The 25,014-nt window shown below is 42.4% G+C and overlaps 1 protein-coding gene across 1 annotated transcript; it reads right to left on the bottom strand.

The window, feature by feature from the left end:
* On the bottom strand, positions 1 to 23,363 carry ampd1 (adenosine monophosphate deaminase 1 (isoform M)). The gene is made up of 15 exons (XM_069190294.1): positions 23,163 to 23,363; positions 15,583 to 15,745; positions 15,225 to 15,381; positions 13,487 to 13,652; positions 12,890 to 13,109; positions 12,520 to 12,649; positions 11,048 to 11,242; positions 9,779 to 9,910; positions 7,563 to 7,726; positions 6,613 to 6,739; positions 5,928 to 6,091; positions 5,472 to 5,592; positions 3,632 to 3,805; positions 2,114 to 2,224; positions 1 to 377 (listed from the first exon to the last, which is right to left on the bottom strand). The coding sequence occupies exons 1-15, from the start codon at positions 23,182 to 23,184 to the stop codon at positions 219 to 221; spliced, it is 2,205 nt and encodes a 734-aa protein (XP_069046395.1). The 5' UTR covers positions 23,185 to 23,363; the 3' UTR covers positions 1 to 218.
* Positions 23,364 to 25,014: the final 1,651 nt, after the last annotated feature.

The following is a 25,014-nucleotide window of genomic DNA, read 5'->3' as shown; positions in this document are numbered from 1 at the left end:
AACCTGATAACATGGCTTTATTTAATATTTTATATATCCTTTTTAGATGACCATAATATTAAAGGACTATTATCAATTAAAAGGTGACAAAAGCCACGTAAACGAATTTCCAGATTGGCTACAGCAGAAAGGGAAACATACTAGGAGACTGAAGGAGAAAAGGAGAGGCTTCTTGATCCAGTTCTGTGCCACACACAGAGTTATGGAGTGGAGTGGGCTCAGTCGGAGGCCTTGATGCCTTCCTTGATGAGGTTGAGCTCATAGCAGAGGGTTTCGTAGCGGTACGCCATGCGGATCTGGGCCACATTAGTCTTACGAATGTCGTTGCCCTCAGGCCCTTCTTTCTGGTAGTTATCCCCGAGGTAGTGAACTTTCTCCTGTAGAGAGAAAAGACGCAGGACACAGATCATCCAAAAATATCAATTTCTTACACCCACTTTAGTGGTGCCCCCTTCTGGTCACAGATGCCGGCAGCATGTTCGCCTGTGCTTGGCTCCATTGACTACTAACGCCAACGCGGGCATCTTCTTCCTTGTGTCTGACAGGCAACTCAAGCTGGCGTTAGTGGGATCTAAACCCAGCAGGGAGAGAACATATTTGAATTTCTTTTTTTGAAAACTTAGCAATTGCCAATTTGTGTTCTGTTTATGCCATTATGCCTGAGGGTCAATCTAGCGCACAAAGCCAAAGACACTGTAGTTAGCACCACATGTACAAAGGTGTTCAGGAAGTCAAAAAGTCAAGATAAAGCAGGGGTCTTTCACACCAAAGTTCATTCCTAAATCATCATCCTAAATCTCAAATTTTTCGGGTAAAAAATGGAAAACAAACTTAAACATGAATATCACCTCTACTTTTTTAATGTGTGCTATTCCATTCCTTCTAAGTACAGGAGACTTCGAAATACAGATTACCTGACTCCTGTACTTTCAATGTTTGGTAATTGAAACTGAATGCAATAAAAACCAATATTCTGGGAACACGGGTAGGAGAGCCCTTGTCATGAATGTAGAATACACAGCAACATATCTAAATCACAGCAAAAGCTCCATTGGTATGTACCGAAACAGAACAAAAAAATAAGATTCCCTGGGTATTCAGGCTTGGTCTGGAAGCCTTTTTGAGATTAACTTGGAGAAACAATTAGTACTGACTTATTTCTGCCTGATAAATGAGAAAATCTATTTGAAAACAAAGCAAGGTCACAAAAAACAAAAAATCCCTCAACATAGAGTACACAAAAACTTTGGTTTAAAGGCCCTAGGGGATGGAAGTTTTTAATAGTCCAAAACAATTTATTCAAGAAAGGATATGAATAGATAAACTACTGAGTCACTATGATATGTCTATTTACAGCAAACACACAAACACACAAACACACAAACACACAAACACACAAACACACAAACACACCACATCCACAGTACCACAAACAGTAGTTGCTGAAGATCAAACATATTTCCTTAGACATCTACAGGCAACCCTGGACACACCAACAATGGCATTGTTTCTCTTTTTGTCATCTTGCCCAACCCTGTCTTCGGGCACTCTCTCTAAACGCACTTCTCAGCATGCTTTTCTTGACGCAAACTTCCAGGCACCCTCCCTCTGCTGTAATTCCATTTCCTCCACCCTGCGCTTCTGACTGAAACAGACACTCGATCACACCCTGGGCGACAGTGGACAACTGAAATACAGTGGCCTTTGTTTTCCCGGAACTGGGATGCACAGGATTCTGCAGATTTGCCAAGTTAAGGTGGGAGTGATCCAGAAGAACAAAGTAGAAAAGTGGACAACAGCAAAATATACAAAAAGATTAAACATTTAAACGGGAAATCTATTAAATATCTAACTTGCCTTGTAACAGTTGCATGGTACAACTTGCTTACAGACTTGGTCAATGGTCTGGGCCACACACCCAATAGTGAGCTTTATGGACACAATGGGCTTCTCATTTGTCCAAGAAATAGCAAACCTTTGTGCAATTGTCTTTGACACAGGCCAGCCAGTGCCACCTCCTCTCCCTTTGCAAGAGCTTGCACACAGCCCTTATCTCAGGAAGGCTAAACTGGACCAAAACACTGGGAGAAGGGACTGTAGTGCAGTAAGGTACCTCATGGGACAGGCCGCTCTGCAAAACGCTGTTCCTGGCTATCTCACACATGTCACAGGTGCTCAGCTTGAAAACCTGGGCTGCAATGGCGTATTCCTCCATCAGGGGTTCCTGAGGGCACAAGCAGATTCAGATCAGACCGAGGACATGAAACACAGCTCAGGTCCATTGTGTTGGCAGATAGCAAGCCTCTGGCCTGTAAAGCTCACACAGGATTCAACTAAAATATGTTTTAAACCACCAGATAAGATATAGAAGCGCCTACTAAAAATGTTATAAAATGACAATCGAATGGTAAATTGCATTTTTCTTAATTACATTATTTAACATTTTCTTCTCTGTTTTATTTTCAGTAGTTTTCAGAGACAACAAGAACAGTATATTCTGACACATCTTATCAATAGTCTAATTAACAAACAGATATCCCTACTGTATGTACTGATACAATAGAAATTCCATGGATAATTTAAATCTTGGCTTTCTTCTATTAGAACACACATTAGCACACATTAGGGGGTCAATTACTATCAAAATGTACGAATTGGATTTGTATTCTAATACTCCTTAATAGAAAATATAGTTGGATAAACACGTTTAAACATAAACACAAAAAAATATTTATTTTATAAGGTAACATTTGTAATCACAGTGCCCCATACATAAAGAGAGAAAGATTAAAAACGTCAAACATAAATATCCTAAAATCTGATTTAGGCAAGATTCTTTGGAAAGGGCATGTCAAAGTCTTGGAGCAGAAAAACTAGAAGGCCTTGGTACCCACAGATCATAGTCAGGTCTTAGGAATACACTCAGGCCCAACATCAAAGCACAGGACAGAGAGCCAAGGCCCTGAAAGTTAAAAATACGTTCTTAAGATCAAGACCCAGGTTGCAGGGTTTTGAACATACTGCAATCTATCCAGAAATAAAATAGAAATGCAGTCATTTATAATAATAACTGTGACTGTTCTGAATAGAGTATGAAGCCTCATCCTGAAATTAGCAGGTTGTGAGAAGACTCCTCCTGGGGCTGGACTCAGAAGGCTTGAGAACTTCCCTTCAGGGGGCTGAAAAGGAAACTGCAGTTTCATGCACAGCTGAAACCAACCAGCAGGGAGGTCACAACAACTTCCTTTTTCACATTTCCCTTCCTGCTATAAACAACTGCAATACTTTATTTTTACAGAATACTTATTTTGCTGCATTTGAAGGAATTTTCCCTTCCGTACAATCACTTGCCACAGGAGTAAGCCTGAGTAAGGAACATGGTGCAGCGGACCTCTGATCCATTACCACTGCAATGCAAATCTAATCAAATGCTTCTAGAGACAACTACACACATTGAGGTGCACTGAAGTGTATTTATATATTTGAAATAAATTGCAGTGCAGAGTATTGTTAAATTTAGATTTTATAAAACAGAGAATTATGATATTTCAGGAGGTGATGTCATATAGATTTTGGACAAATCTGCAATATTGCACCGTCACGATACTGGCCAACACATGCATTCAGTCACCTTGGTGTAGTGGAACTGCATGGGGTCATCAGTGGACAGGGAGACTATCAGCCCCTTCTTGTGAAACTCCAGCAAGGGATTCTTGGCGTATTCCAGGAACAGGCTGTTGTTGCTGAGGGGCGACATGGCGATGGGGATCTGAGCCAGGAAGTACAGGTACTGTAGGACGGGACTCTACAAGACAGCGAGGCGTGGAAGAACGTGAGAAGCCGAGAGTGAGAGAAGAGTGGGTTGCTGGGATACAGAGCCTCCTACAAACCTCCAGTGAGGTACACTGACTTTGGTGTGGCTAGTCAAGGACATACTGTAAGAAGAAAGGTCACAAACAAGAGAAGGCCATTTGGCCCTCCCGGCTTCTATGGCTGAACAAGCCAGATGAGCCAAATGTCCTCCTTTTGTTTTCGTATTTGGTCCTCTGTTGCAACATTTAGCATTGCAGAATGATAAAGAGCACAGGGCTCCGGAAAATATGCCTAGATCAGTGGTTCTCAATCCTGGGTGAATGGATGGATCCCAGGATGGAATAGTTTTTATTCCACCCCACCTTCATTAGATAATGGAAGCCTTATTAAAAAGCTGCTTCAGTTGACTATTTGCATTTTGTTTCTAGTCACAAGTTTGGGATTTTATTTCACTTACAAAATACAATAGTTATATCTCTAACATGTTTTAGGAGCTGGGAACAAATCACTATTATAATCCTATTATTATGTCAATGAAGGGTTTGCTTGTGTTAACAGAGGGCTCAGCTAGAACAAAAACCAACAGGTGTGTCAGTCACCAGGACCAGGATTGGGAACCACTGACCTAGATGAACTTCAGGCAGACACTGACACAGTTAAACTGTTAGGTATGAGTGTAGCATCAGCTGGCTATACAATCTAACAGTACACATACAGTATAGAAAAGTTGAATGACGGACCGAAGAAACCCTGGCCACCTTCAAACCTGTTCAGTACTTGACTACTTCTCAGAATACCATCTTTAGAATGCCCTGTTGTTATTAGATTCATTTCAAATCCCAAATTTCAGCCAATGATCTACAGTGTCCATCCAAATGCTGCTCCAAGTGAAGGCTTGAGTTGGAAAGAAATCTGACTCCCAGCACCTGCTAGACTTTTGCTTGTGTAGTGACTGCCTCTGGAGAGGCACTTAACAGTCTTACAGTAAAGCATAAGTGTGTCTTTAAAGCTCATTTATAAAAGCTCTTCACCCACGTCCCTGATTCTGCTGCACCCACAGACAATGTATTTGTCAGTATTTAATGTTTAATGTTTAAAGTCGAAAACTAAAAAGTGCATTTAAAAAAAAGTCTTAAAACTGCTCTGATTTTATTACCAAATCATTCACGAGCAGGTATATTCACAGTATGCTCCCAAAAACGTCACTCCAGCACGTGCTCAGTAATGGACTGTAGGATTGGCATTCTCTGGAAAACACACTCCCTGGATAACCACTGAATACAGATACCCATTTCTCTGGATTAAATCAAATCATTTTCTAAAATGGTTACTGGCTGCCTATAACACTGTTTATAGGCAGTTGCACAAATATGAAAACCTTCATAGTAATACTGTATCTTTAGCACAAGAAAGAAGGGAACAATGAATATAAGATAAAACTTTATTTTCAAGTAATCTTAATGGGGGCTTAAGTGTAGTAAAAACCATTACAAATAAGAAGCATACAGATCTGTTACCTTGTCTTATGGTTAGGAGTTTTGTAATTCATCACAATGACAACCAGTGAAGGTTACTGCTTTTACCCTTGGCACTGACTACCGAGGCTGTGACAGTCACCCCTGGCTCTGAACTGTGAGTTGCAAGCAGAGACTACTGACCTTCTTCAGGTTGAGCCCATGGGAGATGTTATCTGCAGTCATGAAGGAGGCCATTAGGTGGGTTATGGCACCAGCTTCTCCACAGTGAGGCCTGAACTGGAACGTGTTCATCCCACGCTGCCTGCAGCACACAACCCACACTGCTCAAATCAGCACCACACTCAGCCAGACCCTATGCCTCTTTAACAGCAAACTGAGCTACACTACAGTAATATGAGAACAAGATGTGATTCAACACACTGAAACTGTGGATCGCAAATCTGTACTATAATACATGGACAACCAAGGAAAAACAAAATTAAGACATGGTTTGATCTCAGTAATGCCACAGAAGAACTGCAAGTGTATCAACCTCATGTCAAGATAGAGGAAACCCTAACCCACTTCAAAACCTGGTACTGGCCAACTACTGGTTACCCCAAGCTAAGGTATGAGTGACAGCGATCAGGAACTCACTTGCGCAGCTGATTCAGCACCATGATGTTGGCGTACATGTAGTAGATGTAGTAGGTGTAGGAGGGGTTCTTCTCAATATCCCACTCGTTGGGCTTGGGGCTTTTGGTGGAGAACATGTGGCCGCTGTGCTTGGACTCGTCATCCACGCTGTCAAAGCCTGTCACCTGCACAGAGCATGAGAAAAAAGTAAGAGGAGAGGTCCTCTGCCCTGTCTGCCTTTCACCCTCCTTCTCCATCTCCCTCTGTGCCGATTCCTGCTTCTGCCTGTCCAGCTTGTCCAATTTCTCTCTAAAACATGAGCTTTACTGGCTGGATTGTTACCCTTCACTCACAACCTGTGCCATGTTCTATCCATCTCTCCCTCTGTCTCTTCTACCTTCCCTTTGGTCCTTCTCCTCTCATTCCTTTGAGCTCTCTTCCCTAGATCCATCATCCCCTTTGCAGTACCCAGATGAAATCAGAACTTCCAAGAAGGAAAACTTCTGGTTTCCAGAATTAAATCAACCAACAAACACCCCAACACTGGGTGGCAGGTTCCCAGCCTGTAGTGGCAAAGAGACTGTGGGAAACATTAAATTACAACCTCACAGCTGATGGGGATTTTTATATGTTTCAAGCGGGCGAAACAGTCGATTTAAACATAAGCCCCAGCCTCACTCCTTTTCTCCCTGCCCCTCTCCCTCACGTGTTTCAGCAGGATGCTCAGCTCCTTGTTGCTCTGAGGGTTGATCGTGGCCTCGAAGGCTGGCAGGAAGATGTTCTCCAGCATCTTCCCGAAGTGCGGCACAAAGTTCTTGGCTCTGAAAATGTCACTGAAAGTAAAAGCAAAAAATAGTTTCAATTGTCTGTGCTTAAACTGAAGGGAACCTATCAGGACCCTGAAATTAGTGGAGCTATATTAAAGTTTTTGTGATGCTTTAATTGGTGGAAGTAGAGTTTGTGGTGTTGTTAGTGTAAATTGTGAGTCCTCCAATTCAGGAGTCATGAACATATTGGGGGCAGGCTGCACATGTTTGATTTGTTAAAATCCACTTAGATTTACAGGTTACAGGCTGGTGAAGAAAATGTTTGTTGCGGCATGTTACATTTATATAATAACAAATTCATTAAAGAACTGTGGAGAAATAAAAAACATTTTGCTGTGTTGTGTTAGGCTTTTTAGAAGCTGGGAAAAGTCTTGCTTGGCTGCGTTGTTTAGCTTGTGCACTATGTTGTGGAAAAACATGCTATTCATTTTCTGCTTCAGCAATTAATGTGAAGAAAAGGTAGACTTGTACTAGAATGGTGTTTAAGGATCTGTCCTATTTCTAGTCTTAATATTTTGTGTAGGGGCTGTTGAAAATGTCCTGCACTGTCAGGCCCCTGGAGCTTTCAATGGAACTCCATTGAGAGTCACCCCAATGCTCATGACTGCTGCTCCAGCTTAATCTCATCTCTGCTGGCGATCACCACATGGCTGGCTAATGACAGGCAACATGTTATAGGATGAACTAACATGCTCTAATCTCCTCTGTCCTTGACTGAAGAGCGTGTCTTGAGTCAATTTATTGTTAGTGCTTCACAAATGTTAAGAACAAGTATTCGTAGCTCTGCAGTAGTTAGTTGAGTGGAACTGGAAGACAAATAGAGACATACTAGATCCTGGGAATCTGAATCATCCACTTCATGTTGTGGGAGTAGACACGGTGCTTGGTGAACCACTGGGCCAGCTTGGTCCACTCGGAGGCCGAGCGGCCGTAGATGGACAGACGGGGCTCAGCGTACTGGTACTTCGCATCCTCCAGGTCTGAGGCCACCTCCTGTTTGGGGAGGAACAAAGCTTAGGAACCAAAAGGGCTGGAAAAAGACTGAACCCTTACCGTGAGAAGGGATTCCTTTTCAAAACAAAAATGAGTCTGGTGGCAGATGCTTTAAAGGCTTAATGAATTCTTTGAAACAGCAAATTACACACACTACAGCGATTGCTCTGGCTTGTGCATTTACAGTTTGTTCTCCTTCAGCCGCTTGTTAATTTTGAAAAGTAGTCTTCTATACAAATAACTTTTAACTGCAATGGTCTACTATTTTAAAGTACCTTTCCCTAATAATGGAACTTTGTACTCCTGAAGGTCAGGTTGCGGGTTCGAGTCCCCAGTGCAGACAGTGCTGTTGTACCTGGTGTGAGGTACTTTACCCCAGTTGCCCCAGTCCACCCAGCTGTACAAGTGGGGACCAGGACTGCTGGGGTTCATCCATGTAACAAACTGGTATCCCATCCAGGGAGGGAGTCACTGCTCTCTAGTCTGCTTATTGCTATGAAAATGAGGTTTATTACTGGTTAAAGTCCACTGAAGATCTGAGTTTTGTGTTTAAAGCTTAGCCCCTGTCTTCATATGCTGAGGTTACACTGAAAATATAGAACACCATATATTTTCCAGATATCAGTGATGTAAACAGTAATAAATTCACTTTACTGATTTATATGATTCTTTTGAAAGTCACTATATTCTGTACACATCAAACATGTCATATTTCCATTCACTTCTATGAAGAAATAAACATTTATGCACTTTTGAACCACACAGCATTCATTCTTTTCTTTTATTCAATAATATAATGACAAGCTCCTTATTACTAAGTTAAAAAATATTTTTTGATATCATAGCCACCCACTAGGTACAGTCTGGGTGGCTCAGTCGCTGAGATTGCTCCAGGATTTGGAGGAGTTTAGAGGAAACGTGTGCACACAGGTCTCATGGCATCAAATGTTTTCACACCGTTTTCATGCGATGCCACGCCCCTGTCAAGCTAGATCTGTGACATCATCAAAACAGGGGTGTTGTGACTGCTCAGAAGCAGAGAACTACTGTACATGTTGTGCTGTGAATGCAAGAATGATACAAATAACATCACCAAGAGCATCTGCTTGGCTTGTGGGCTGTATAGACTTGAGCTTCCTGGTCCAAAAAATAGCCCATGGGCCATATGTTTGACACGCCCGACAAAGACGGAACAAGCAGAAACTCCTGATTTGCAGCACAGCTAATGCACACACCCATTATGATCATTATATCCCAGAGCATTCATTTACAAAAGGAGGATCTTCATTTCTGTTGAAACACCAGCAGTGGGGATAACAGCTGATTGTTTCATTGCTTCACAAAGAGCTATGCTGGAGTTCGTACAGTAATGTCTCTCCTTGAATGACATTACTTATTTTACTGCCACTTGAATAGTACGGAGTGAAAACATATTTGCCTATTTCTAAATACATTTCACCTTTTACTAAAACAAAGTACTGAAAATGTCAATGAACTGTATGCCAAAATGTTCACATACAGTACATATAAGTGAATATAATAAGTGTACTCATAATAACTGTATAATACTTATAATCTTTCAGTTTATCACACTATAGGCTGTAGGTTATCCAGTCATTTTTAGTGTTGCCTTGTGGACATTTGCAAAATATTTTCACAGTTCCTTCTGGGTATTGCTGAATCACAGCTAGAGAAAAAAAATATTTCTCTAAAAGAAACTCCCACATCTTACATCTTGTTATGAATCCTCATCCTCACCATCCCTTCTGCAGTTTGGTGCTGTGACATTTCATTTATTGTAACACTCTCACTGCTCTTAAATGCATGGATGTATTTTAAAGGCTCTGTATCTTCACCTTGCATCAGGGCTGCCTTACAACACTCCTCTCTGCATTTACTATGGTATACTGCAGTAAACAGTGACTAATGTGAGTGACTGTCTTTGTCTGAGTCGCACTGCGACTGATGCTGGATTTTCATGGCCTTTGTGGCGACACTGTGGGCTTGGCTGTGCTTAGGCCCGTGCTCAAAGCGCAGCAGTCAGGACTTTACCTTGATGATGGTAGCAAAGTACTCCCCATCGATGTGATTGTCAGTCTTCATGTACAGATCCCTCAGCTCACTGGCCCCCACAGGGTTGTACTTTGCATTGAACTTGTCAAAGCGCTGGAAGGTCTGTCTGCCCTGAGGGGAGAGGGGAGAGAGAAGCTACTCTTAGACACGCTCCAGAACTCTGCAATCTTCACCTTAACAGAAGAGTAAAATCATAATTAATCTGCTGTTTTCATAACTCCAAATGGAATTATTAAGGGAAAAATAATATTTAAACAACCAATTTGCTCTCTATTATCTACTGTATGCACTCAATGAGCTATTAATGTAAACCTCAGTGTTGTTTTCGTTGTACCATTTTATATGTTTTTTTAATACAGATTTTCAAGTACAGTATTTCATTTCTTGATTGCAAGTAGAAAGACTGGAAACAGTACATTTAATGAGAAATAAACAGTGCAGAGCCAATGCTAATAGAGGCTAGATCTGACCTGTTTTTCCAGCAAACTTCAAGAATTACACCCACATAGCCTGCTTGTTTTAATATGTACTAGAGCTGTGAGAGCTGTCTCTAGTTACTTTGGAGCCCCATAATAATAGGTATTAATAATAATCTAAACAATTGAATGGGAAATAGTTTGAACTAAACCTTTACAGGTTTCCAGCTATCAGATTATTCCATCTGTGCAATCACATATGGAACCTGTTTAAGTAAACACATACTTTTTTTCTGCTCCACATGGCGCTGATGGATCAACACCCACTCCTGCAGATCTTCAGTGTGTAATTCTTAATGGGAAAATGCTTTCATTTCCAACTGCTTCCTCCAGTGCAGTCCGACAAGCGAAGGGCACAAGGGGAAGTATTCCCTAGATGGGCCGCCAATTCATCGCAGGGGGGCACACAGACACACTCACACCAGGGACAATTTTCCCAGATGCCATTTCCCAGCATGTCTTCGGATGGTCGGAGAAAACCGAAGCACCAGGAGGAGAACATACAAACTCCACACACATAGCAACCCAGGTTCAGAATTGAACCCAGTGCCCAGTGTTGTGAGCCAATAATGCTAACCGCTGCATGCTGTTCTAATGCTTTCATGTAGCTCCCATATCTGCCTCATTTTAACATTAAACAGTGTTTGGCATCAAAAGTGCAGCAGTGTAGATTTGACACATTCTATGGAATCGGGGGATGGAGTGAAGTTTGGTCCTTTGTGATCTGGGGAGACAGATGAGGTGGGTCCTGCAGGGAGGGGGCAGTACTTACGGCGTGCACGTCCAAGGAGTCAACAGTGAGGTCATAGGGGTGAAGGTTGAGGGAGGCGAAGAGCTCCTTCATCGTCACCTCCTTGCCCTTTATGCACTGCACCACCCTTTCGGAGTCCACGCGATACGACTTCTTAATGAAGCGCAGCAGGTGCTTTTGGTTCATGCAGGCCGCCGCGTGGATGTGGGTGTCCACCTGCAGCCGATACAACATAACAGGCAGACTAGCATCCCTGCACTGGACGGACACAGAGCAGTCCACAGCGCTGTGCCTCGTTCAAAGGGCCAGACAACATAATTCCAGTATTAGCTCATTTAAACTTAAAAACACCCTTAAATTGTTTAAATTGTTCAGCCATAGACAGTGCCTGAGCTTCCGCTGGACAACTGGAGTGGATAAACGGATAGATAGATTTAGACAGGTGCAAAAGAAAAAGTAATTTCATCTTGCTACTGCAACACAACCTTCACACAGCAGATGGCAGCACTAGACAGCAGTAACAGATTAGTGCACTTAATTTTCCTACAGTTTCCACATGAAATTGAATAGGCTTTCAATGTGTTTTCCAGGTGTGCAGGCTAAATTATTCTCACAACTGAAAAATATAGTTGTATTCCTTTTACTGTGACCTGTGTCACGATGAATTTGTCTTACTGCAAGTAGGAAGTGACGCATCATATTCATTGGATGAAACAGAAAGGCTGTTGGGGCTAATAGTGTGGAGTAGAAGTCAGTACCCCTCAATAAAAACTACTGCTAACGGTTGCTGCAGGCTGAGTAGACATTATAACAAATTCTTGCTTGAGTGAGTCATGTCTTGCCTGTGGTTTCAGAGTTCGGCAGTTTTCAGTACCCTTTCTACTACTTTCCATTCCACTCCACTGAACTAATTTGCTTAATCTGAATACGATTTTTTTACATTTTTGTTCACTGTTAGGTTTAAGGTTGCAACTTGCTCCGAGTTGAATTAAGGGCTCAGTCAATTCAAGAAAGCTTGTGGCGTGAGAGGTCGAGAACACGGGGGTCATGGCAACACGGGGCTGATTCTGTCAATAGCAAACAGTAAAGAAATCCCTTTCTTTACAGCAATAGAATGGACACTGGACTATTCCATCTATGATCTTACATAAATCAAAAACACATGGGTGTGAGGGTGCAGGCATTGCTTAAAAATAAGAAAGTTAACAAGCAATTAAATGAAGGTTTAAATGTTCTGTCAAGACATTTGATGAAAACCTGTCTTACATAGACTTGTGGCTGTAGAGACCTGTTACAGGGGTAAATTGCACTGCACACATGGTAAATTTACCAAAGATGTCACTTGCACTTCACAGAAGAATTCCTTCCCTTTAGAATCAGCTTATTAGAAGAGCGTCTGAAAACCCTGGATTTCAGAGACCAGGGGTGAAGAAGCCAACAGATCAAACCCACAGCAGCTGCGTGACCGTCGCCACGGCCTCCATCACTCTTACCTTCCTGCAGTTGTAGAAGTCACGGTGAGGGTTCTTCTTCAGCTCTTTCAGCTCCTCCATCTCGTTCAGCATCTCGTGGACGTTGAACTTGGACATGAGGAACTTCAGCCTGCGGTGGGTGTAGGTCTTACTGCAGAGGATAGAGACAGGCTGCTATTACCCACAGGGCTACACTGCACATGGTCCTATTGATCCCTTTCAAACTCTCACGTTCTGCCGGACTTGTTGCCAAATGGAGATTTTGCTGGGGAATATGGACTTGGAACCAGCAAGGGAAAAAGCAGACTTGTGATCTGCTTGTTTGTGTCACTAAAACTGGGAGAAAGAGACCAACTCAAGAGCCTGGAGGTATGAAGGGCTGGGCACTCACGTGGGTCCCTGGGCAATCAGGGCAAGGAGGAAGTTCATGTCATCAATGAATGTGGCCAGGTCAGGGTAAGGCAGGTCTTTGGGCTCGTGCTTGTCTGCTGCTTCCTTACTGGCGTAGATACAGACCACGCCATCCCTTATACGGGCTACATAGCCCAGGTTCTCAGGCAGGCTATCAGTGGACAGTGGGTCCTCGTCTTTTTTGGGAGGTGGCGTGAACACTGGAAGAGAGATCACATGAATTCTGTGACAGTTTGCTTACCTCGCAGCCAGCTCTAGATTCTCTGGGACCTCATTCTGATTTTCGGTCAAGTGAAAAGAAAAATTTTTTTTTCCTTTTGAGGGTTGGGTTGGGGCCAAGAGCAGGCTGGCATGAAAACAGCTCCTGATTTAGCATAACACATTCTGAGCACAGCTCCTCCCGGTAATTAGGCTTCCTGGTTCCAGTCCTGATTCTACCATTGACTCACCATGTGACGCATAAAAAAGTTACCAAACTTCCTTGATTTTCTGTTTTAATCAGCCATTACAAACAGCACATCCATTAACCCTGGACCATGCTCTGCCATCTGAGGCCTGACGCGTCACGGCACATTACCTGGCTGCACCTGGTCTTCTGGCTTCCACACCTCCCCCTCGATCATGCGCAGGTACTGGGAGGCCGTGCTGGAGAAACGCTGGAAAGCCAGCCTCATATACTTCTCTCTGATGGTCAAAGCACGGTACAGACCCTTACAGGCCAGCTCGAAGTCATCCATGGTCACCTGTCAGACCAGACCAGAGTGAAGTGAGGCACATCAAGCCCTGAGGCCACAAGCCGTTCAGAAATGTCCCAGACGAACATGTTGAAAGTACCAATTTGATCCATCTTGTGAATTGGCTTTTATTGCAGGATCTTCTCACAGAGAATTAAGAATGCATGTTTCCAAGATTTCCCTTACATTTGTACACTACAGAGCATGGTTGTTTCCTGTACTGATCGCACAAATTCTCAAAATATGTGTATTTATTTTATTAGTATGTTCAATTTGTTTATTGATTTTTTTAGGGAGAAAAAAAGAACATTTCATGGTACCATATACAATAATGAATTAATGTGAACAATCATCATGGCATGAAAGACTTGGTACTTAAAAACCGACTGTGTAGATCCAACAATAATATAACAATGGGCATATATGAGTAGAAAAAAGGAAACCAGAGATTTGGAAGAGATAAGCAAAGGTAAAAGAGAAAAAGAAAAAAAAGGTAGTGAAAGGACAAAAGAGGGAAGCCACAGTCTTCAAGGCCTTTCATATGTCTGGGTTGAGCTGCAAGTTCTTTAAAGAAGTCTGCCAGGCAGAATAAAATTTTGCAGTTAAGCCACAGAGGGAAATCCTAATTTTTTCAAGGTGGAGAAAATACATCACATCCCTTACCCAGTGAGTGAAGGCAGGTGCAACTGGTTGTTTCCAATGGAGCAAAATCAAACTTCTTTATTTTAATATACATATGTTTTTTACATCCTTATATTGTATGTGACTGATCCAATATGTTTAAGAAACTGTACAGATTAGTGCATATACTATAAATTGCAACACAAAGGACTACGTCAAGGCCAGTTGTGAAACAAGAAGCCGCTGAGGCCAGTAAAAATTAAAAGGGTGTGCAATCAAGACTGAGGCACGTTTAATACACAAGGGTAAGGAGGTCTGGTAACAACAGCCAAATTGTGGTGGAAGTAGATGTCTTGGGATCCTTGAAGAATGGCCTTCTCTCATTTGGAATCTTCCTTAAGTGTGTGTTTAAGCTATTTTCCTCTCTCCAAGGTTCAGAGAGTTAAAATGTGTCCCTAAAACTAAGAAACCTTGGTGCAGAGCCTGTAATACACTCCTTCGGGGACTTCAAATCTAAAAAACCCCACTCCCAGCTGCTGAAACATTAGCTCTGAAGGCCCACGTGCTAGAAAGGTGTGTATTTAAACTGCCTGACCAGGCTGTCCATCACAGACAGCAGAATGTGGTCACCATGTGAAACCATCAGCCGTTGCCAGTCTGTTTAAAGCAGGGCCATGTGAGATGATGCTGAAGATCTCATTACCCTTCTGAACTTCTATTTTAAGGTCACCTCTGCATATTTGCCCCAGATATGCAGAGGCCAGGGACATGAACATTTCTGAGTTTCTCTGACTCTGACATGACAGCAGACAGCAGGACTACCTCCTCCAATTATAGAGGTGCAGCCTGACTGTCTTAGACATGTTCAGGCCTGAGAAACTCACATCTGCTCATGTTGAAGTGACAGAATTGGACATTGACAGAGAGAAGGGAGGGACAGAAGGACAGAATGGGACCCACCCCAGAGGCGTAGTCTCCAATGATGGCCACTCGTTGGAACTCAGGCACCTCCAGGTAGATTGGCACCTCCTCCACCACTGGCACCAGCGTGGTTGGAGACTTCTCGCTGAGCGGTGAGGGGACAGAGATGGTACGAGCTCGCTGCAGGCGTTTCTTCCTGTGGGGTTGGAGGGACAGACTCAGAATGGAATTCAATAGCAACCTCCACAAAGTGGCATTGCAGAGTGTATCCCGACAATCTAGACGTGTTCGGGGCAATGCTTGAACTTTGCAACAGGTAAGACGGCTACGTCTTCTAAGCCCGCCTCTGAAATCACTGTGCCAGGAAGCAACAGCCACCCTGGCACCATCACCTTACCGCTTCTCTGTGCTTTCTTGCTGCAGATGATCGGCCAACTCATGGTGGAAGATGGGACAGTCCTCTGCCACGTCAAAGACGGAGATCTCCTCCCTGACATTCTCATCCTTCACCTCCGAGGCGAACACCTTCTCTGCAAATGCTCGTATGGAGTCATCCGTCTCTGCAACGCCACAATACACCTGCTCACAGGTGGCATCTTTCTCCACACAAAGTTCCACTGCTCAAATTCTTTGCCAACTCAAAAACATAACAGAAATGCTTCAGATTTATCTGAATTGTAGTGTTATGGGCAGTGTTTTATTGCTCCTTAAAAAAGCTGATTCTTTATTTTATTTTATATTTTTCTCTGGGACTGTCTCCACATGAAGGAGACAGGAAACTCTGGACCATCCTTCTTCTCCAGCTTTCTCCAGAAATGTTTGTTTTTTTTCCAACATGTTAGGAAAATCTTGTTTAGGTCTCAATGAAGCACTGCCTTTAAAAAATAGGTAGTCCTGCTTTTTAGATCTGTAAGATGATAGACCTGGTCCTTTGTTGAAGGTGGTGAACTTTACTGGATAGTTCCTGCTTCAAGTATAAAGTCAGATTCTCTACTCCTGGATTCATTCTGGGTGGAACCACATTGATCAGTGACCAGAACCAACAGAGGAGCACAAGGGTGGAATCTGACCCGGTTTTTATGTGAGGAATCTATGACAAGTTCCAAAAAACAAAGAGGATAATAACAGAACAATTTAGAAAAAGTCAGAGACGCTACTTCGAATCTGGTGAAGCTAAGCAGAGAGTGAAACTGAGGCCCTTCTTGGTACAGCTGAATTAACTTTGTTATATTGTCCTCTTCTGGGTCTGACCTTCTTTATTTTACATCAACATTCCACAAGGGAAAAATATGCCTGCATTTAAGACTGAGAAAACAAGACTCTTTTTCTGTTGTAGAAAACACAGACAAGCACAGACCTTGCTGATCCTTTGCCTTCTTTCAAAAATCCTCTGGTTTGATCTTTACATCACTTAGCTACTAGCAGCCTAACCTCAGAGCCTGACATTCTGAGAACCAGTCACTAACCAGTCAATAAGATACAGAAACAACACTGTATTTTCATAAGCTAATGAGAAAATCATAACTGTAACTTTAAATCTTTGCCGATACATGTAAGAAAGATTTAAAAAGAGTGTTGCCAAACTGCTTAGCTAATTAATTCCAGAGGCATACACAGCCCATTATTTAAACCGAGCTGCAGGTCTACAACACCCTTCAACAGTGGACATTTACAGTCCATGTGTAAGTCATGTCAGAATCATGCAGAAACTAATGGGCACCCATCCAGTGACCCATCAGCATACAGAAACACACATAATGAATGATGTGTGTAAAGAAACAGGTTTAAAAACCTCTGTGCAGTTTATAAGTGAGATCAAGCTCCAGATGATACACATGTGGAGGACTGAAACGTATACACTGTATGACACTGTGTATCACAATGTGTTGCCAAGGAGGTCTGACGTGCCATGCGGGGGTCTTATGGAGGAATGATTTTTGAAAAATCATTCAGGGATGTAACAAGCCAAGCATATAACCCCCCCAAACACACACCGTTTTACACATCAGAAGACGTCGTGCAAAAAGAGGAAGAAAAGAGCAAGACGACCTTCCAACTTTTAGAGAGCTGAGGAAAGAATCCTTTCAGACACATCACTCCTCCTGCTCTGCAACTTGTGATTGAAAAGAGCAGTTTGTTTTCATGCAATTAAATTTCTTTCTTCTTCAGTGTAGTAAGATACACGGTATCAATACCCATACTCTTCTTGTTCTGGAAGACGATCACTTAATCATGGTAAATCTGGCATGCAGGATGCTCAGAAGCCCAGATCCTTTGTGTACATCTCACAGCTTTACTGAGGCACTGACTGAGGGCACAGCTGTGCCACACACTGTGCCAGTCAGTGCAACTCCAAACCTCTGTGCCTGCCCGCCATACTTACTTGCTGCACCTGCTGTGAGGTCATTCAGGAAAGGAATAAGAGGAAGAAAAAAAAAGAGAAGAAAAGTACAGTAAGGCAGGAGACTGGACACACCTAGATTGGCCTGGACCGTTTCCCTGCGGATGCAACTCTGTATACAGATCGTGCCATGTGGGCAAACCGTCTTTGCTATTCGCAGAACGGGAACAGAAGAAGTAAAATGCCCAAAACACCAGTGAAAAAAGTGGCCGAAAGTGCAAGGTAAAAAAACTGAGGTTCAATTTAATCGATATCTAATACTGAAATATTAATTATTGCAAAACACACATTATATGAGGCCAGGATACTGGACACAGTGATCTTAAATGACTCACATTTATATTTTCTCCACCAACTACTCTTCTGTGAATATAATCAATTAACAATAACTGATTAAATCACAACTTTTTGGCGATACCTGCAGTGGTTCTAGAAGGTGTGATGCAGTGCTCTTCAGAATCAGTACACTCATTTACAAAACATTCATACAATTAAACAGGCTGGAGCTGCTTATTTCAGAAATACCTAAACTGACAAACTGCTGCAGAGAAAATGACCCAGGAATGAGGCCTCATATTCAAGAAGCCATTAGCACAAATCCAGAACCTACTATGAGAATCTTGGAAGGAAAGCTGTATTCAAATGAACACATCCTCACTTTCTGTAAACCCTTCAGCGGTAGTAGCACTATTTCCTTTTAAAAAGCTTCTAACCTGAATCCCATTTGCTTCTCCCACACTTACTTCTGATATAAGGACAAAATCTTGCTATTGCCCCACACTTTTGACTGGAAGTTTGCAACTTTGCACTAAGACAAGACCCTTCAACCCTGGTCTTGGAGAGACCCATTCCACCACATTTTTTAGGTAACTATTAAATCATTTCTAAAAGCTAGATTTTTTTATTCGTAATCAATTAAAGGGGTGATTTGTTCAAAGACGTAACTGAGTTATCTCAATAGAACAGATCATTTTCTTTAATCATCAGTAACATACAGGGGTTCTCTATCTTCAGAAACAGGAGGCTTGTAACACTAAAAAGCCTGGGACTCCTGAGGACCAGGGTTAGAGAGCGCAGACCCTTGCAGTATAATATTCAGCATTCAGCACCCCTAATAATTGACAACACTGCTATAGGACTAAGAGGCACTTCTGGACGTCTGGAGTCTGAATAGCACTCATGCTATTGCTGTCCAGAGAAATGTTTTCAAAAGCCGTGACAGGCCTCTGTGCCCTGGTATCCCACAATGCGCATACACACACCCTCTTCAAGTATACTGTAGTCCAGCCTTGGAAATCTGCCATCACAGAGCTGCACTTTCTCAAATAGCTACCAGGGTGACATCCACCTGTCCACAAGACCAGCTGTCTCTTCAGGCAGGTTTGCTTCAGTGTGTTCCTGTGAAATAGTTTTTTGGGCATGGAGAATGAGGAAGGAATGGGTACAGAGCGGGGTCTGTACCCAGAGTCTGGGGGCGCAGCTTGAAAAGAAACTGGAAAAAAAACCCGGAAAACCCAGGAACACACATTTTGCTAAAATATTGAAGTGTAACTTACTGACACTGGGGAACCAATAAGATTTAGGTTTTGAAATCAGTCTCTCAAAGGTTTACCACTGTGATCTTTGCTTTCTGTGTGAACATCCACATGAAACATGATGCAAAAGGTTTATCACATTTTCAGACACTGTTATGTTTACATCTCCTCGCGTTTGTGCTTGGTGTTTGGTTACAGTGACCTTTGAAGAGATTATGCCAGATTTATTCCAACAATTTTCACTAGAAGCCAAGAGGGACAGTGTGGAAGGTGTTGGTGCTGTTGCCTCATAGTACTTGAGCTCTTAATTTAATTAAAATGTACCTTCTGTGTAGAGTTCTGTGCATGTTCTTTTTTGCAGTTTTTTTTAATAGTTTCCTCCAGGTGTTCCAGTTTCCTCAAGTAATGACTGCAGCTCTGCTGTGACCCTGCTGGGATTTAGCTATGCCAAAACACCATTGTCCGAGTTTCACATTCTCCAAACACATGACATCTAGGTAAAGCGGTGTCTCTAAATTGTCTGTCTGAGTGTGTCCTGAGATGTCCTGGCATCCTGTAGTCCTGCCTTGAACCCTGTTTCCTGGACAGGGCATGGCTTACCACAACCAGCAGCTTTCTGATAATAAATAGAAAATTAGACACTTTGCAAAAGTAATAATGAATATTAAAGTTAGTTCTATGCTGCGATGCAGCCATATCACCCTGCAGCTCATAACTTGCTACCCACTGAAGCAAAGTAGGGTTGAGCCTGGTCAGTACCTTGATGGGAGACCTCCTGGGAAGCTATGGTTGCTGCTGGAAGTGGTTTTAGTGGTACCAACAGGGGGGCACCCACCCTGTGTGGGTCATAATGCCCCGGTATAGTGGCGGGCAAATTATACTGTAGTGGGCGCCATCTTTCGGATGAGACGTTAAACTGAGGTCTTGACTCTCAGTGGTCATTAAAGATCCCCAGGCATTTCTCGATAAGAGAAAGGAGTTATCCCAGTGTCTGGGCCAAATTTCCCCCCTCTCCCTTTACCGTGGCCTCTAAATTGTCCCCATGTATGATTGACTTGCACTTGCCCTGCGATGGACTGGTGCCCTGTCCAGGGTCTGCCCTGCCTTGTGCTCATTGCTTGCCGGGTAGGCTCCAGCTTCCCGTTACACCGTGTGGTATAAAGATGTTTGATAAATGACCTAACAATGCTGTGATATTCATCATTTGCTTCTGGGTCACCATGAGGCCTTTAATCTTGTCACGTCTTTTCCTGTGGTGCAACGTGAGGACAGGCTTTGCTTATTGCCATAGCCACCTTGTGCTAAGGCCTTCTCTCCTGCACACTGCAGCACTGAAGGTACAGCTAGCTCCTACTGAATCAACCGGCTGACCCCCGGCACGCTAGGCAGCAGGTCAAGGAACAGGTCGGAATCAATCAGCTCTCATTCTGAGGTACTGGGCAAAACAAGCTGACCAATAACATTACTCTTGATATGTTGGCCGTTTGGGACTGTCCTCAGATTCATGACTGTGATCCGCCTGCAATCCTGCATGTTTCTTTTCCACAGTTGCACCTTTTATAAGTCAAAAGTAACACTTCATCATTACATAGATGGACAAAGCTTTCTTTTACAAAAGAAGTATTACACTGCACAACACATTTACAGTTACCTGTAAATCTATAATATGTCATTATTCATCCATCCATTTTGTAACTGCTCCATCCAATTCAGGGTCACAGGGAGCTGGAGAGTATCCCAGCAAGCAACAGGCATAAGGCAGGGTACACCCTGGATGGGATAGCAGTCCACTGCAGGGCAGACTGAACCCAGGTCCCTGAACCCAGACCTGTGAGGCTGCAAAGCTAACCACTGTGCCACCACACTGTTCCATTATATTATATCCAGTTGTTAATAGGAAGTTAATTGTTTGAATATTCCAGCATTATAATAATTCCTTACCCTTATATAGCTTTGCTGGACACTCAGCTCAAAGTGTTTTACAGGTAATGGGGGCTCCCCTCCACCACCACCAGTGTGATGCCCCACCTGGAGGATGCGACGGCAGCCATAGTGCACCAGTACGCTCACCACACACCAGCTATCAGTGGGGAGGAGGACACAATAACGAAGCCGGTTCATAGATGGGGATTATTAGAAGGCCCTGATTAGAAAAGGAAATTTGGCCAGGACACCAGGGTAACACCCTTACTCTTTTCGAGAAATGCCCTGGGATTTTTAATAACCAGCTCTTCTTTTTAATAAAAGATTCAGGACCTCGGGTATACCCCTCCTCCAAAGGATGGCGCCTTTCTTACAGTATAGTCTCCCAGTCACTATACTGGGGCATTAGGACCCACACAGAGCACAGGGTGAGCTCCCCCTACTGACCCCACTGACACCACTTCTAGCAGCAACCTTAGCTTCCCCAGGAGGTCTCCCATCCAGCTCCTGGCCAGGCTCATAGCTATTTGGTTGCCAGTTGTGAGTTGCACTGTGATATTGGTGCCAGCTAAGTGTTAACAGAATCATTACAAGTTTGTCCCCACATCACCACAGTCCTGGAACTACAGCACTTGCTACCTGCTTTCCCCACTCTTTAATTCCCAGATCCTGCTTTTAAACAGCTGTGCAAAAACAGGCAAACATTTCAATGAATCTGCTTTACTTTCTGAAAGCTACTTTGTCCTCTTCCTAAATTAGATGTCTGTGGGTCCAAGGATTGTATTTGATGTGATCCCTCTAATTCGGTCAGACTTTAATTCAAAACTTCTAATTATTATCGAGATCATATCCAAGCATAACTTCGTGTTCTTGTGACGGATACTATGTAAAACTCACAGTAGGATTAGAGGATCGGCGGAGCTAAATTGATTCATGACGACCAGAGACCCATTTAAACTGCTTTGCTTTTGTGTTCCCATGCACAGGGCGCGTGTTACGGGAACACTAACGAAAAAGCAACTCTAGTTACTCTATGGAGTAACGACAAATATCAGATTACCCTAAATTTCTACAGACACGAATACACAAATGGGAACTTCTAACGGACCTATAGCGCTTCCATAAATAAGTTTCGCTTATAATTCCACGCGTTTTATTTAAACAAAATGAATTTATTTTTTGAATGAGTCTTTTTGCCCAATAACACAATGTATTAATTACAGAATATATTAATGTGAACTAAGCAGCGAATAGAATTGGAATAAATCTACTACAATAGCAAAATAGTAAGTATGCAAATTGCTTGAATTACATACAACACGTATACTGAAATTAAAAGCGCAATAAATGGACTCCTAGTTTACTGTTTCAACTACGTTTTAAGGTAAGCGCCCAATGAGTCATAAAGTATCTGTAAAGCGAGGCTTATCTTATTCGACGTCTTCGCTCTTCACTGCATTGGTTGTTGAAACTAAAAAAATGGTAACAATACAAATCTAACTGGAGGAAAGAAATATATATATATATTTATCTTTCATTGTATAACTTGAAAAAAAATACATTTTATGATTTGTTGTACTGCATAATCTTAAAATAACAAAAGATGGTCAAATTGAGATATCAAAATATTTTATCTTTTTTCTAAAGAATCAGGTTATCTAGATCGCCATTAAAAGCGTGAAATGAATTCTGAGACCTGTTTTATATAGTACAGCACTGAGGGTGAATTCACATCAAAATTTAGAAAATAAGTCCAATCCTCGCATTCTCCAACTTCAGCATTATAAGCGTCACATGAAAATATTAAATAAAATTGAGAATATTAAATCAAATTAAGATATCAAAATATTTTATCTTTTTTCTAAAGAATCAGGTTATCTGGATCGCCATTAAAAGCGTTACTATTAAAAAGTAACAACAACAACAACAACGATAATAATAAAATATAATAAAAGCAACAAGTTCGGAAATACTCTCCTGCAGCTGGGGCAGGGTGTAAAATGTAGTGCAAGATATCGGAGCCGTGTTTTCCTTCAAAGGAGCAAAAAAAAGGTAACAAGAGATTTTTTAATTTAAGATCCTGGCTGCGAAGACGCGGACAAACGTGGTTAAACTCACTTGGAGCTTTGACTTTGGACATGGCGACAAGACAATCCGACACCTTCCCACCGAAGAGATGAAGAGCTGTTCAGCCAACCGAGACAGCGGAGCAGTGAGAGGATTTCAGAGCTCATTGGAATATATTTCCCCGGCGACTAGTGTAACCAGAGAGGCCCCCGGTCTTAAAAAAGGCAGAGGAGGCATGATTAGCTATTTTAAGGGGTCTCAGAGTGCAGACCGCTCTGGCACGGAGAGGCTAGCGCTGAGCCGGTACGATAGCAACTGAACCGCGCCTTCGGGGATTTCATAGATAAAGCAGTCCACAGAGCGTACATATGAGGAAGATACTGAGACACTCCGCGACCACAAGTTCACGAAGAGCCATGCACACGCTACCAAAAGACATACAGTTGTGTCTTTAGTACTGACTGAAGAATAGATTTATCACCATTTGGCCAAGTAATCTAAAACTGAAATTCTGCAAATGATATTTCTGCTAATCAAGTGCCAGTTCAGTTAATTCAGTTAGTTGATTAATTTTATTAACTTCATTTAGTAATGATATGTGCTGCGCTATCTAATAAAGCAGATAAATTACATAATAGGTGTCATCAATTCAGAAAAGTATCAAAGGCAAAATCTATTGCTGTATTTGTCTTCCCTATAGTGCAGGAATTGGACTAAAAAACACATTGAACAAGAGTCACTCTTTCAAAAACACCAAACTAGAAGATGGGACATTTGTTATACAAGGGACATCTTATTCTGGACTGCCATGGTCCTGGGGCCGCCCCTGCTACCAGTTAAATTTACAGCACTGAAGGGTCTTTGTTGAATCTACAGATCTTTAGAAATTTGATTCCTGAAGCAGAGGTCCAGTAACTGTTGTCTATATGTAAGCAACAGACCCTTCAGCCTGATTTTCATTCTGCTCACCCTAACCTAGGTGGAAATAATTCACAGAATGAGCTCCACATGTGAGCAGTGACGCACAACTGTGCATCTTACCGAGCTGATACTGCTCATGCTACTGCGAGGTTGGGCCCTGGGTCTTTGATAAGGGCATCCTGGATTGCAGTTATGAACTGTAGTAAATATAGCCATATAGTAGTGGTCACTAGGGTCAGTGCGAGAACATTTTATCCATGCACGTCATTGCTTCTCTCTCAATGGTCCTCTCTCGAACTGGGGGAGTAATATCATTGACCATCCAGAATAGCCAAAAGCACCAAATAAAACTCTACCCCACAAAAACATGGAAACAAATCACAACCTCCCCTTTTGTTATTACCCTTGACACAGTCTCCCACAGAAATATATGAAACCCTTATCCAATGCCGAGTAAAAAGAAGAAAACACTTTCTAGTAAATTAATTTACTCATTAAGCATTACATTTGTTTGCATTATAATACAAGCATAACCATAATACCATTCCAGGTCACAATTACACTGCACAACAAATCCAAGCACACAGTCTTATACAACTTCAAATTTACAGAAGCAAAAGTAAAAACAAACCTTTCAGAATCAAACGCAGCCCTTGTGGTAGTCAGCTTAGAGCACAGTTGTCAGTAGATTCGCACCCTTACCCGAGGACAGGGAGGCATGTGGGAACAGAGAGGTGCTGCTGTCGACTGGGGATTTTTGCAATGTTACTATACAAGGCCACAGCAAAACACTGAATCCCAGACAATGAGAGCGGTAACCAGAAGTTTGAATATAAAACCTGTAGGTTGAAGCTCTCCAAGATCAGGAACAAAGAGCACTGTGCTATCTTCTTCATTCTGGTGAACTCTTGCGATTCCAATATGAAATTGTTAACAGAATACAAGTGCAAACACATAAAGATCACATTCTGTCCTGTTCTGT

The sequence above is a fragment of the Lepisosteus oculatus genome, chromosome 5 (assembly GCF_040954835.1).
Source record: "Lepisosteus oculatus isolate fLepOcu1 chromosome 5, fLepOcu1.hap2, whole genome shotgun sequence".
Lineage (NCBI taxonomy): Eukaryota > Metazoa > Chordata > Actinopteri > Semionotiformes > Lepisosteidae > Lepisosteus > Lepisosteus oculatus.
The sequence above is the reverse complement of the archived record's forward strand: the minus strand, read 5'-3'. Positions and strand labels throughout refer to the sequence as shown.

What these genes read in the sequence shown, in the direction of transcription:
- ampd1 (XM_069190294.1), bottom strand. Translation starts at nt 23,184, where the DNA reads ATGTCCAAAGTCAAAGCTCCAA. An exon ending in ACTCCTTGGACGTGCACGCC is followed by an intron (nt 9,911 to 11,047) that starts GTAAGTACTGCC and finishes CTCTCCCCTCAG; the next exon opens with GGCAGACAGACCTTCCAGCG. An exon ending in ATTCAGATTCCCAGGATCTA is followed by an intron (nt 6,740 to 7,562) that starts GTATGTCTCTAT and finishes TTTTACTTTCAG; the next exon opens with TGACATTTTCAGAGCCAAGA.